Here is a 14,379-nt window from a genome sequence, read left to right as displayed (position 1 = left end):
GGAGCGGGGCTGGAAGTCTCATGACTGGGGTGACATCTCAGCACTCAGGCTGGGCCAGCCCCACCTGGCCAAGGGGGGACAGTCTGAGTTCTCATGGGGCCTGAGGGGCTAAGAGGACGATGCGGGGAGGAGGGCAGCCCTGCAGATTGGCCTACAGTCTGTCTTTGTCATCTGCCTCCTCTCCTCCATCCCAGTGTGACAGATTTAGCCCAGCCCGCACTGCTTCTCGCTATCCCTGCCATCGGTTCCTGTGCCATTTAAACTGTCCTCCTCAATGTGTGAGTCATAAAACCCAGAGCAGATCCTATCACTCCCTGCTGAAACCCTGTGAAAGGAGCCAGACACTGGAGGACAAGTGTTGTATGATCCTACACTTACGAATATCTAGAACAGGCAAACGCAGAGACAGAAAGTAGATGAGGTTACCTGGGGCTGGGGAAGGGAGAGACGGGGAGTGACTATTAGTGGGTACGGGGTTCCTTCGTGGATGACAAAGAGGTATGGGAATCAAACAGTGGTGACGGTTGGGTAACGTTGTGAATTTAATTAATGCCACTGAATTGTATACTTAAAAATGGTTCACATGGCAAATTTTATGTTGTATATGTTTTATTTGCATTGGAAAGCTGGACAATGAATAAGGAAGACTGAAGAAGAATGGATGCCGTTGAATTGCGGTGTTGGCAAAGAATATTGAATATACAACGGACTGCCAGAAGAACGAACAAATCTGTCTCGTACGAAGTACAGCCAGAATGCTGCTTAGAAGCAAGGATGGCGAGACTACATCTCACATACTTTCAACACGTTATCACGAGGGACCAGTCTCTGGAGAAGGACATCATGCTTGGTAAAATAGAGGGTCAGCGAAAAAGAGGAAGACCCTCAATGAGATGGATTCACACAGTGGCTTCAACAATGGGCTTAAGCATAGCAACAATTGTGAGGATGGCGAAAGACCAGGCAGTGTTCTGTTCTGTTGTACACGGGGTCGCTATGAGTTGGAACCGACTCCACGGCACTCGAGAAGAACAACATACGTTATACTACAATAAAAACATCCAACCCTGTGAAGGGACCCCATCACGCTGCGTGGTGTTTGGTCCTCTGGCAGAGAAGATGGCAGCTGTTGTATCTGCCTGCCCTGCGTCCATTCCCACAGTAGCTGCAGTTTTCTTTTGGAGTGATAATACCATTTTCCCACTTTCAGTCTAGCGGCTGCGCAGGGCGCCACGAAGGGTGGGCACATGACTTGCGAATGAACAAAATGAATATTCTACATCTCTGGCTACGATGATGACTTCAGCAGTCTCAACTCAAGGATCACCTCCTCAGGGAAGCTCTCCTGATTCCCCCAGACTGATCATGGTAATACAACAACAGCTAATGCTTATGGAGTGCTTACTACGAGACAGCTGGTGTTCAAAGCACTTTCACGGAAACTAGTCATTTCGTTCTCTTAGAAATCTTCCAAGTTGTTGTTAGGTCCCACTGAGTCGGTTCTGACCCGCAGTGACCCTACGTACAACAGAAAGAAACACTGTCCAGTCCTGCACCATCCTTATAATTGTTATGCTTGCATAACAATTGTTGCAGCCACTGTGTCAGTCCATCTTGTTGAAGGTCTTCCTCTTTTTCGCTGACCCTCTCCTTTACCAAGCACGGTCCCTTCTGATAACATGTCCAACGTACGTGAGATGAAGTCTTGCCATCCTTGCTTCTAAGGAGCATTAGGCTGTATTTCTTCCAAAACAGATTTGTTCATTCTCGGGCGGTCCATGGTATATTCAATATTCTTCGCCAACACCATAATTCGAAGGCATTTATTCTTCTTTGGTCTTCCTTATCCATTGTCCAGGTTTTGCGTGCAGCGTTTTCTGCCAATGGCTTCAGTGCAGCTTGGACTTCTTTCTTCAATACCGTTGGTTCTTGATCATATGCTACTTCCCGAAATGGATGAATGTCGACCAATTCTTTTTTGTACAGTGACCCTGAGGCAACTGAAAATACCATGGCTTGGGTCAGGTGTACCTTATTCCTCAAAGTGGCATCTTTGCTTTTTAACACTTTAAAGAGGTCTTTTACAGCACATGTGCAAATTGCAATACGTTGTTTGATTTTGTGACTACTGCTTCAATGGGTGTTGACTGTAGATCCACGTAAGATGAAATCCTTGACAACTTCAATACTTTCTCCATTTATCGTGATGTTACTTATTGGTCCAGTTGTGAAAATTTTTGTTGTCTTTATATTGAGGTGTAATCCATACTGAAGGCTGTGGTCTTTGATCTTCATCAGTAAGTGGTTCAAGTCCTTTTCACTTTCAGCAAGTAAGGTTGTGTCATCTGCGTAAGGCAGGTTGTTAATGAGTCTTCCTCCAATCCTGATGCCCCGTTCTTCTTCACACAGTCCAGCTTCTCGGATTATTTGCTCAGCATACAGACTGAATAAGTATGGTGAAAGGATACAGCCCTGATGCACGCCTCTCCTGATTTGAAACCATACAGTACCACTTTATTCTGTTCAAATGACTGCCTCTTCATCTATGTACAGGTTTTTTATGAGCACAATTAAGTGTTCTGGAATTCCCATTCTTTGCATTGTTATCCATATTTGTTATAATCTACCCAGTTGAATTCCTTACAGTCAATAAAACACAGGTAAACGTCTTTCTGGTATTCTGTGCTTTCAGCAAAGCTCCATCTGACATCGGCAATGATACCCTTCACTCCGTATACTCTTCTGTTTCCAGTTAGGCTTTGTGGCAGTTCCCTGTCAAGGTACTGCTATAACCGCTTTTGAATGATCTTCAGCAAAATTTTACTTGCGTGTGATACCAATGATATTCTTGGATAATTTCCACATTCTGGTGGATCACCTTTCTTTCAATGTGCACAAATATGGATCTCTTCCAGTCAGTTGGTAGGTAGCTGTCTTCCAAATTTCTTGGCATAGACTAGTGAGTGCTTCCAGGGCTGCATCCGTTAGTTGAAACATTTCAATCGGTGTCCTGTCAGTTCCTAGAGCCTCGTTTTCTGCCAATGGCTTCAGTGCAGCTTGGACTTCTTTCTTCAATACTGTTGGTTCTTGATCATATGCTACCTCTTGAAATGGATGAATGTTGACCAATTCTTTTTGGTACAGTGACTCTGTGTATTCCTTTCATCTTCTTTCGATGCTTCCTGTGTGATTTAATATTTTACCCATAAACCTTTTGCCATTGAGTCAATTCTGATTCATAACCACCCGATAAGACAGAGTATAATTGCCCCATAGGGTTTCCAAGGAGTGGCTGGTGGATTTGAACTGTCGACCTTTTGTTAGCAGCCGAACTCTTAACCACGGTGCTCCACAGAGTCCTTCAATATTGCATCTTGTGGGTTGAAGTTTTTCTTCATTTCTTTCAGCTTGAGAAATGCCAAGCATGTTCTTCCCTTTTGGTTTTCTAACTCCAGGTCTTTGAACATTTTATTATGATACTTTGTCTTCTCAACTCACCCTTTGAAATCTTCTGTTTAGCTCTTTTACTTTATCATTTCTTCTGTTCGCCTTAGCTACTCTACATTCAAGAGCAAGTTTCAGAGTTTCATCTGACATCCACTTTGACCTTTTCCTTCTTTCCTGTCTTTTTAATCACCTTTTGCTTTCTTCATGTATGATGTCTTTGATGTCATCCCACAACTCATCTGATCTTCAGTCATCAGTGTTCAATGCCATCAAATCTGTTCTTGAGATGGTCTCTAAATTCAGGTGGGATAAACTCAAGGTTGTACTTTGGCTCTCGTGGACTTGTATTTTTCTTCAGCTTCGACTTGAACTCGCATAGGACCAACCAACCGATGGTCTGTTCCACAACTGGCCCCTATTCTTGTTCTAAGTGATGATACTGAGCTTCTCTACCATGTCCTTCCACAGAGGTAGTCAATTTGATTCCTGCGTACTGCATTTGGTGAAGTCCACAAGTATTTGTTGAAAAAAGGTATTTCCAACGTAGGTCATTAGTCTTACAAAATTCTATCACGTGATCTCCAATGTTGCTTCTATCATCAAGGCCATATTTTCCAACTACTGGTCCTTCTTTGTTTCCAACTTTCGTGGTCCAATCACCAGTAAGTATCAATGTTTCTTGACTGTATGTGTGATCAACTTCAGACTGCAGAAGTTGGTAAAAATCTTTAATTTCTTCATTTTTGGCTTTAGTGCTTAGTGTGTAAATCTGAATAATAGTCGTATTAACTGGTCTTCCTTGTAGGCATATGGACATTATCCTGTCACTGACATCGTTGTACTTCAGGGTAGGTCTTGAAAGGTTCTTTTGGACAATGAATGCAACACCATTCCTCTTCAAGTTGTCATTCCCAGCATAGTAGACTATATGATTGTCTGATTCAGAATGGCCAATACCAGTCCATTTCAGTTCATCAGTGCCTAGGACATTGATCTTCAAGTGTTCCATTTCATTTTTGACAACTTCCAACTTTCCGAGATTCGCATTTTGTACATTCCACATTCCAATTACTAATGGATGTTTGCAGCTGTTTCTTCTCATTTTGAGTCATGCCACATCACTAAATGAAGGTCCCGAAAGCCTTCCTCTATCCACATCATTAAGGGCGACTCTACTTTGAGGAGGCAACTCTTTCCCAGTTGTATTTTGAGTGTTTTCCAGGCTGTGTGGGGGCTTATCTTCCAGCACTGTATCAGACAATGTTCCGTTGCTATTCATAACGTTTTCACTGGCCAATTTTTTGAGAAGTAGACCTCCAGGTCCTTCTTCCTAGTCTGTCTTAGTCCAGAAGCTCAGCTGAAACCTGTCTACCATGGGTGACCCTGCTGGTATTTCAAATACCACCACTCGTCTGTTAGTTTGTCATACCGTGGTGGCTTGTGTGTTGCAGTGATGCTAGAAGCTATGCCTCTCTGAAGTTAGGTGCTGTTATTATTCCCATTTTAGAGATGAGGACACCGAGGCACAGAGAGCCTAAAAAGCTTATCCAAGTAGCAGACGTTGGATTTGAACCCAGGCAGTCCACCTCTGTAGTCCATGCATTTAGCCACACACTACAGTGCCTCCCTTCGTCAAGGGACCATGGCACCATGACCTTTTCCTTATATAAGTCACTCTTTTTTTTATTGAGAGAGAATTTACTGTTATGGGCTAGACTGTATCCCACAAAGGAAATGCTGAAGTCCTAACCCTTGGTACCTACGAATGTGATCTTATTTGTACACAGGGTCTTTGCAGATGTAATTAGTTAACATGAGGTCATGCTGCAATAGGGTAGACACTAACCCAGTATGACTGATGTCCTTGTAAGAAAAGGAGGGGAATCACGGACAGCCACGGAGGAAGATGGAGGCGGACACTGGAGTGATGCGGCCACAAGCCAAGGAATGCCTGAGGCTACCAGAACCTGGAAGAGGCAAAGAAAGATCTTCCTCCAGAGCCTTTGGAGAGGGCATGGCTCTTCAGAGACACCCTGAATTTGGGCTTCTGGCCTCCAGAACCGTGAGACAATAAATTCCTGTTGTTTTAAGCCACCTAGTCTGTGGTGCTTTGTTTTAATAGCCCAAGGAAATGCAGGCATCCACATTACCGTCAAATTCACCTTTTTAAAGCGTACATTCTCCATGTCATGTATCCGTCACCACTACCTAATTCCAGGCCATTTTCATCACCCCAAAAAGAAACCCACACCATTAGTAATCCCTCCCTGTTCTCTCCTCCTCTGGCCTCTGGCAACCACTAGTCTGCTTTCTGTCTCTATGGATTTTCCTATTCTGGATATTTCATATAAACGGGATCATACACTATGTGGCCTTCCGTGACTGGCTTCTTTCACCAATGTTTTCATGGTTCATCCACATCGTAGCACATATTAGAACTTCATCCCTTTTTATGGCTGAATAATATTCCATTGTATTTATCCATACATCAGTTGATGGACATGGAGTTGTTCCTACTTTTTGGCTACTAGGGATAACGCTGCTGAGAGCATGAGTGTACAGGTTTCTGTGCAGACATATGTTTTCATTTATCTCGGATACATACCTAGGAATGGAATTGCTGGGGCAGATGGTATTGGGTGATTAGCTGACTAACGTCTGCCCTCCATACTAAAGTGTGAGCTCCATGAGGATAGGATCTAAGTCTGTATTTTCTCACCATTCTATCCCCATTGCCTGCCACAGAGTCAACAATTATTTGAATGAATGAATGAGTAGCAGGTGCACAGTAACCATCACTGAACTGAGTACCTTGAGCTAGAATTCTGGGAGTCTAGGGTTCTAGGCCCAGCTCTGCCTCTACTCAGCTGTGTGTCCTCAGGCCAGCAGCTTGTTTTCTCTGGGCTTCCCATTTCCTCAAGTGTGATGGGGAAAGCGACACAGCCTGGCCTGCTTTGAGCCACCCCGCAGACATACCCCCCTCCAACCTCCTGCTCACCTCAGGTTCCTCCTCCCCGTTCTGGCTGAGCTCGCCCTGCAGCCTCTCTCGAAGCTTCCCAAGCTCTGCCCGCAGGCGGCCCATCTCTTGTTCCTTAGTCTGCATGTCTGCTTCTAGTTCCACCTTCTGTTCAATCAGGGCCTTCCCCTGGGCCTCCACCACTGTGACCCGGTGCCGAAGGTCATGGTTAATCTTCATCAGCCGTGTCTGCTGCTGCTGCAGCTGCAGAAAGAGGGGAGGCTGTTGGACAGGTCTGCCAAGTACAGTAACTCCGGTTGTGCACTGCACAAGGACAAAACATTGAAGGGTGTGCCATTCCTACTGTGGACATCTAAGTTTGAAATTTCACATTCTTACAACTCTGATGACGGCAAAAATGATCTGTGTATTTATTATAATAACTGTATAATAGGTGGAATCTAAGTGTCTTGTCAGAATTAGCATATTATGACAACTTGCCGACAAATGGAAGTAACGCCTTGAGAAAGGGCACCCTTTTCTAATCAGATAGAGATAACGCATAGGTTTCTGAAGCAACCAGGACCACGCTGGCCAGTTCACAAGGGGCATCAAGGGGGTGAGCTTGGGCAGCTTCAGGGCTCAGAGGAGAGGCTAGCGGGCTGACAGGACCCCCCCAGGGTGTGGATGGGAGCAGGTCAGTGGGCAGTGCCACGTTCCCTCCTGTTCCTTTGGGGGAGAGCACGGCGGCGTAGGGTCATCCCGTCACCTGCTGTTTTGGGGCTGTGCCCTCCCACCTCCAGGCAGGTTCCCACGCCACAGAACACAGGGAATAAGACCAAGGGGGAAAAAAGGGGCCTGGTGAGGGGAGCTGGCAGTCTCACACAGGTACCGCTGGCCAGGAGGGTGACCACTTACAGCCTCGACGTCCTCGTTCTTCAGGCCCAGCTCCCTGTCCTTGGCGCGGATCTCATCCCGCTGTTTGTCCACCACCTCCTTCAGCTTCTTCATCACCTGCCGTTCACGCTCCGACATGCCTGGGGGTGGTGGGCGAGGCCAGCACGTGAACCCAGCTCCCTGCTCCCCTGAAACCTTCCAACAGCTTCCACATCCTCATGGCCCCTGGGAGCTGCCTCGTCCGGGCCTTATCTCCCCTCCACTCTCCAAGTATACCCTCGCCCTCTACAGCAGCCTGCTTCCTGGTCCTGGATTCTTCCAAGCTCATTCATCCCCAAGCTCATTCCCACCTCTGCCGGGAGTTCCCACCTTCTGACCTCCCCAGGACTCTCCCTTCATTCATCAGGCTTCACCTCAAACCTACCCTCACAGAGACCTGCCCTCCCCTCACCATCCAATCTAAGGTAGCCCTCACCTCCCACCCACCCAGCCAGTTCCTCCGTATCCCAACCCCCATTTATTGCTTTCCTAACACGTAAGTGTTTTAAAAAACACATTAGCATTGAGTCATTCCCAGCTCACGGCAACTCCAGGTATTACAGAGCTTTCCTTGTTTAATCTCTTCAGAAGCAGATCACCAGGCCATTCTTCTGTAGTGCTGCTGGGTGGGTCTGAGCCACACACCTTTAGGTTAGCAGTTGAGCACAAACTGCTTGTGCCACCCAGGGACCTACAGTAAGTGTCTCAGACATTCTTTTTTTAATTGTGATAAAATATATAACGTAACATTTGCCACCGTAACCATTTTTAATTGTACAATTCAGTGGCATGAATAATATTCGTCACATTGTGCAACCTCCACCATCAAACTTCCAAAATTTTTCAGGGCCCCAAAAAGAAACTCTGTACCCAATAAGCAGTAACTCCCCACTCCCCCTCTCCACTAAGCCCGTTAACCACGCGTCTACTTGGTCTCAATGAATTTGCCTAAGCTAGATATTTCATATAAATGGCATCAGACAATATATGACCTTTTGTGACTGGCTTCTTTCACTCAGCACAATGTTTTCAAGGTTCGTCCACGTTGTAGCAGCGTGTTATGAGGACTTCATTCCTTTTTATGGCTGATAATATTCCTTTGCGTGGACAGACCACATGCTGTTCATCCATTCATCTGTTGGTGGACACATGGATTATCTCCACCTTTTGGCTATCATGAACAATCCTGCTGTGAACCTACACATACATGTGTTTGTTTCAGTGCCTGTTTTCAATTCTTTTGGGTATACACCCACTAAAGCCAGTTGTCAGAGTCGATTCTGACTCATGGAGACCCCGCGTGTGTTGACGTAGAGCTGTGCTCCATAGGATTTCCAGTGGCTGATTTTCCAGAGGTAGACGGCCAGACCTTTCTTCCGAGGATCCTGTGGGTAGACTTGAACCTCAGATCTTTTGATTAGCAGTGTGTTAACCATGTGCACCCAAAGACTCCTCACACCCACTAGATGGGTGTAGTAAAAAAAAAAAAAAAGGGTAAACAAAAAAGTGTTGACAGGGATGTGGAGAAATTAGAACCCTCATACATTGCTGTTGAGAGTGTAAAATGGTACAACAGCTATGGGAAGCCGTTTGGCAGTCCTTCAAAAAATTAAACATAGAATTACCATGTGACCCAGCAATTCCACTCAAAAGGAATGAAAACATATATTCACACAAAAACTTGCACGTGAATGTTCACGGCAGTATTATTCCTAACTGCCAAAAAGTAGAAACAATTCAAATGCTTATCAACAGATGGACAGAAAAAATGGGGTCTATCCACACAATGGAATATTATTCAGCAATAAAAAACAATGAAGTTCTGATACATGCTACAACATGGATGACCCCTGAAAACATCATGCTGAGTGAAAGAAGCCAGTCACATAAGACACATACTTAAGATTCTATTTACATAAAATGTCCAGAAGAGGCAAACCCATACAAAAAGAAGATTAGGGGCTGCCATGGGCTATGGGGAGGGGGTTACTTTTTGAGGAGGTGACAATATTCTGGAAAGAGAGAGGAGTTAACTGTTACACAGCTTTGTGAATATACAGTAAAACTTGCAGAAGCCAGAACCCGTGTAAGGTGGAAACCTATCAGAGAAGGAAAAGGAAAGTATTTTCCAATAATTGAGAGCGATAGAAAAGCAGGAAGACCGCACCCTGTCAAAGGTGGAAAATTTTCAAGAACTGGAAAAACAAGGCAGCCCCGTCGAGTTCCAGCTCTCACAGGTTTCACTGTACTAAAAACCAGTGAATTGTACACTTTAAAAGGGTCATTATTTATTTATTTATTTATTTATATTGTGCTTTCGGTGAAAGTTTATGGCTCAAGTTTCTCATACAAAAATTTATACACACATTATTATGTGACCCTAGTTGCTCTCCCTCTAATGCGACAGCACACTCCCCTTTCCACCCTGGATTTCCTGTCTCCATTCAACCAACTCCTGTCCCTTTCTGCTTTCTCATCTCACCTCCTGACAGAAGCTGCCCATTTGGTCTCATGTATCTACTTGAACTAAGAAGCACACTCTTCACAAGTATTATTTTATGTCCCGTGGGTTTTTAGTCCAGTCTAATCTTTGAAGAGTTGGCTTCGGGAATGGTTTTAGTTCTGGGTTAACAGAGAGTCTGGGGGCCATATCTTCTGGGGTCCCTCCAGTCTCAGCCAGACCATTAAGTTTGCTCTTTCTACCAGAGTGTGAGTTCTGCACCCCACTTTACTCCTGCTCTATCAGGGACTCTGTTGTGTTCCCTGTCAGGTCATTGGTGGTAACCGGGCACCATCTAGTTCCTCTGGTTTCAGGCTTAAAAGGGTGATTTTACCGTTTATGCATTACATCTCAATTTTTAAAAAGTACATACTGTATGATTCCATTCACATGAAGTTCAAAACCAGGCAGAACTAATTTATGATGACAGCGGTCAGAATTAGGGTTACCTTGTGGGGTATGTGGGAGAAACACATAGCAGTCAGTCTCTGTAAAGATTTACAGCCTTGGAAACCCTATGGGGTAGTTCTACTCTGTCTTATAGGGTGGCTATGAGTCAGCATTGACTTGACAACAGTGGGACTGTTTTTTTTAGTTTTGTAGGGTATTAAGGAGCCCTGGTAGTGCAGTGGGTAAGCACTCAACTGCTAACCAAAAGGTCTGTGGTTTGAATCCACCAGCCACTCCGCAAGAGAAAGATGTGGCAGTCTGCTTCCCTAAAAATGACAGCCTTGGAAACCCTTTGGGGCAGTTCAACTCTGTCCCACAGGGTATGAGTTGTAATTGACTCGGCAGCAAGGTCTGTTTTGGTTTTGGTAGGGTATTGTCTGGGAGGGACTAGAAAGAGTTCTCCGTGGTGCTGGCAATCTTCTATATCCTCCTCTGAACAGCCATGCACAAAGTCATAGCGCTGAACACTTAAAATTTGTTCTCTTGCTCTAAGTTAGTTATTCCTCAATTAAAAAAAAAATTAAAAGGAAAAGAAGGGGTGAGGGAGGGGCTCCCCTCAGCACCAGCTTTGACTGGGGGACGAGAGAGGACAGGCCTCCAGCACCAACGATGGGATGTGGGGGCTACTGGCTGAGGAGGCCTAAGGCAGAGTCCTGGGGACCCCTCAGCACCCCAAAGAGGCAGGTGGGGCCTGAGCAGGAACACAAGCGGCCACCAGAGCAGCCTTCCAGGAGGTCAGAGCCGCCACTTCTCTGTTTTAAGTGCCTCATAAGCTGATTACGCCTGAGGGCTCCACTTGGCACTTATCAAGTAGACGATTTCTCCTGAGACTGGGCCGTCCTCCTCCTTTCCCGTCCTCCTCCTTTCCCCATCCCAGTCACCCCTACCACCACCTCCCCAACCTCCTCAGAGGGTGCTCCCTTGCTGGAGTTTGCTGCATGGAGCTCCAGGCCATGGAGCACTGGGCCTGGGTGGTGCAGGGACCCTGAGGCTTGGATTGAGGGCACAGGGTCATCTGAGGGCTCCTGGGCGCTGGGCTCTCCCTTCTCCCTGCAGCCCCAGGCCACCGCTGCAAGGCAGTGTATTGTGCATCGTGTTCCCAAAAAAGATGTGCTGAAGTCCTGATCCCAGGTGCCCTGACTGTGACCTTGTTTGGAAATTGGGTCTTTGTAATATGTAATGGAGTTAGGATGAGGTCAGGAGGGTGAGCCCTAATCCAACATGACTGGAGAGGACACTGAGACCTACAGAGAAAGACAGCCATGTGACAACAAAGGCAGAGACTGGAGTGACACAGCAGCAAGCCAAGGGGCTCCAAGGACTGCCAGGAACCACCAGCAGCTGGAAGGGACAAAGGAGGATCCTCCCCTAGAGGCTTCGGAGGGAGCGAGGCCCTGCTGACACATTGATTTTGGACTTCTAGAGCTCCAGAAAGGAGCCCTGGTGGCACAGTGGTTGAGTGCTCAGCTGCCTGCCAAACGGTTGGCAGTGCAAAGCCACCCAGCCACTCCACGGGAGAAAGACCTGGCAATTTGCTCCCATAAAGGTTACAGCCTAGAAAACCCTAAGGGGCAGTTCTACTTCGTCACCCGGGGTCACTATGAGTGGGAATCGACTCAACGACACCCAACAACAACAACAAAACTCCAGAATAGAAAAGACATTCCTGTTGTTTTAAGCCACCTGGTTTGTGGTTCTTTGTTATGGCGGCCACAGGGAGCCCATGCATGGCGCCTGGGCCTTAGGGGGCCAAAAGGGCACTGCTAAACTCTCCCAAAAAGGTGTTCCTCAGACTGTGGGGGGAGGGGCCAATGCCAAGTGTGGGTGGGGCCTGTGAAAAAGCAAGAAAGGTTTCACCGTCTGCTCTTTGAACACCTGTCCCACGCCAGGCTCTGTGCTGGGGGTATCACAGGCGGGGCCTCTCAATCCTGGTGCGGAGCAGATTTGGCTTCAGAGAAGTGAGGTGGGAAGAGGAGCTGGGGAAGGGGGGGTGGGTGTGCAGTCTGAGGAAAGCCTGGATCTGTGACCCCAGTGACACCATTCACCTCTAAGGGCTTCAGCAGGTCCATCTGTAAAACTCCAAGGCCACAGAACAAACAGTGAAGAACCTGCAGCCTGAAGCCTGAAGCCGATTTCCTGGACTCAGAGCCTGAATTTGCCATTTCCTCTGGCCTCAGTTTTCTCACTCGCAAGTGGGGATAATTTGGATGCACCCACCCCACAGGGCCCAGGTGAGGCTTGTCGAGTCAGCCCCCAACTCATGGTGACCCCACGCACAAAGGAATGAAACGCCATGCCATCCCAATGATCGCATGTGAATTCGACCATGAAACTCACGGTTTTCACTGGCTGATTTTTTAGAAGCAGATCACCAGGCCTTCCCTCCCAGTCCATCTTAGTCTGGAAGCTCCACTGAAGCCCATTCAGCACCACAGCAACATTTAAGCCTCCACCGACAGACGAGTGGTGGCTGCCCATGAGGTGTGTTGGCCAGGAATCAAACCCAAGTCTCCCACATGGAAGGCAAGAATTCCCCCACTGATCTACCACTGCCCTCCGCGTGTGTGTTTTACATGAGTTAATCTGTGACAAGTGCTTATATCAGGCCTGGCCTGAAAAGTGACAGTCTGTCTGAGAGCCTCCAAGTGTCAGCTGTTATTTGGCCCACAAAATGGAAATACCAGCCCTCCTGCTTCCTAGGCTGCTGCTAAGATAAAATACAAGAGTGGAGAGAAAAGTGATTTGAAAAATGAAAAGGTTAAGGGCTTTTATGAGACTCACCCTGTTAAAAGCTGGAAGAGTTCTAAGCAATCATTTAGTCACCCACCAACTCAGCATCTGGGATTGTACTTAAAAAGATACTTAGGCAAGTGCACAGAGTGGGACATCACAGCAGCGGCATTTGTGGTGGTGAAAAACTGGCAACAATTTAAACGTCCATCAGTGAGGGAATGGTTAAATGGAGGAGGAAGGACCGTACAGGGGAACCCTGTGCTTCTGTTTAAAAGACTGAGATACTGGAAAATGGTCTGGTGGCTGCTCAAGAAATTAAACACAAGGGGAGGTCAGCGCAATTGGACTAAACCAAAAGCAAAGAAGTTTCCTGAATAAACTGAATGCTTCGAAGGCCAGCTCAGTAGGGGCAGGGTCTGGGGGCCATGGTTTCAGGGGACATCTAAGTCAATCGGCATAATAAAATCTATTAACAAAACATTCTGCATCCCACTTTGAAGAGTGGCGTCTGGGGTCTTAAACGCTAGCAAGCAGCCATCTAAGATGCATCAGTTGGTCTCAACCCACGTGGATCAAAGGAGAATGAAGAACAACAAGGACATAAGGTGATTACAAGCCCTAGAGACAGAAAGGGCCACATGAACCAGCGAGTACATCATCCTGAGACCAGAAGAACTACATGGTACCTGGCTACAACTGATGACTGCCCTGACAGGGAACACAACAGAGAGCCCCTGAGGAAGCAGGAGAGCAGTGGGATGCAGATCCCAAATTCTCGTAAGACCAGACTTAATGGTCTGACTGAGACTGGAAGGACCCTGGTAGTAATGGCCCCCAGAACTTCTGCTGGCCCAGGACAGGAACCATTCCCGAAGCTAACTCTTCAGACATGGATTGGACTGGACAATGGGTTGGAGAGGGACGCTGGTGAGGAGTGAGCTTCTTGGATCAGGTGGACACTTGAGAGTATGTTGGCATCTCCTGCCTGGAGGGGAGATGAGAGGGTAGCGGGGGTTAGAAGCTGGCAAAAATGACACGAAAAGAGAGAGTGGAAGGAGAGAGCAGGCTGTCTCATTTGGGGGACAGTAATTGAGAGTGTGTAGCAAGGTGTATATGGGTTTTTGTGTGAGAGACTGACTTGATTTGTAAAGTTTCACTTAAAGCACAATAAAAATTATTAAAAAAAAAAAAAGAAATTAAACACAGAATTAGCTAGTACAATAAAACCTGCGAAAGCCAGGACCAGGGTAAGGTGGAAATCTGTCAGAGAAGGAAAACTCAAATATTTTCCACTAAAACAAGCAATAGGAAAGTGGTAAGACTTCACACCGTCAAAAGCGGAAAACGTGCAAAACCC

The 14,379-nt window shown here is 46.6% G+C and overlaps 1 protein-coding gene across 2 annotated transcripts in view; it reads right to left on the bottom strand.

Annotated features, from left to right (window-relative positions):
- Positions 1-14,379, bottom strand: part of RILPL1 (Rab interacting lysosomal protein like 1) — a 49,023-nt gene that overhangs the window by 19,823 nt on the left and 14,821 nt on the right. For both annotated transcript variants that reach the window (XM_023539209.2, XM_003420283.3), the window contains exons 3-4: positions 7,322-7,440; positions 6,446-6,667 (exon numbers count right to left, since the gene is read on the bottom strand). In XM_023539209.2, coding sequence (XP_023394977.2) covers positions 6,446-6,667; positions 7,322-7,440 — 341 coding nt within the window. The remainder of the gene's footprint in view (positions 1-6,445; positions 6,668-7,321; positions 7,441-14,379) is intronic.

Source organism: Loxodonta africana, chromosome 19 (assembly GCF_030014295.1).
Source record: "Loxodonta africana isolate mLoxAfr1 chromosome 19, mLoxAfr1.hap2, whole genome shotgun sequence".
Classification (NCBI taxonomy): domain Eukaryota; kingdom Metazoa; phylum Chordata; class Mammalia; order Proboscidea; family Elephantidae; genus Loxodonta; species Loxodonta africana.
This window is presented reverse-complemented; position numbering and strand designations above follow the sequence as displayed.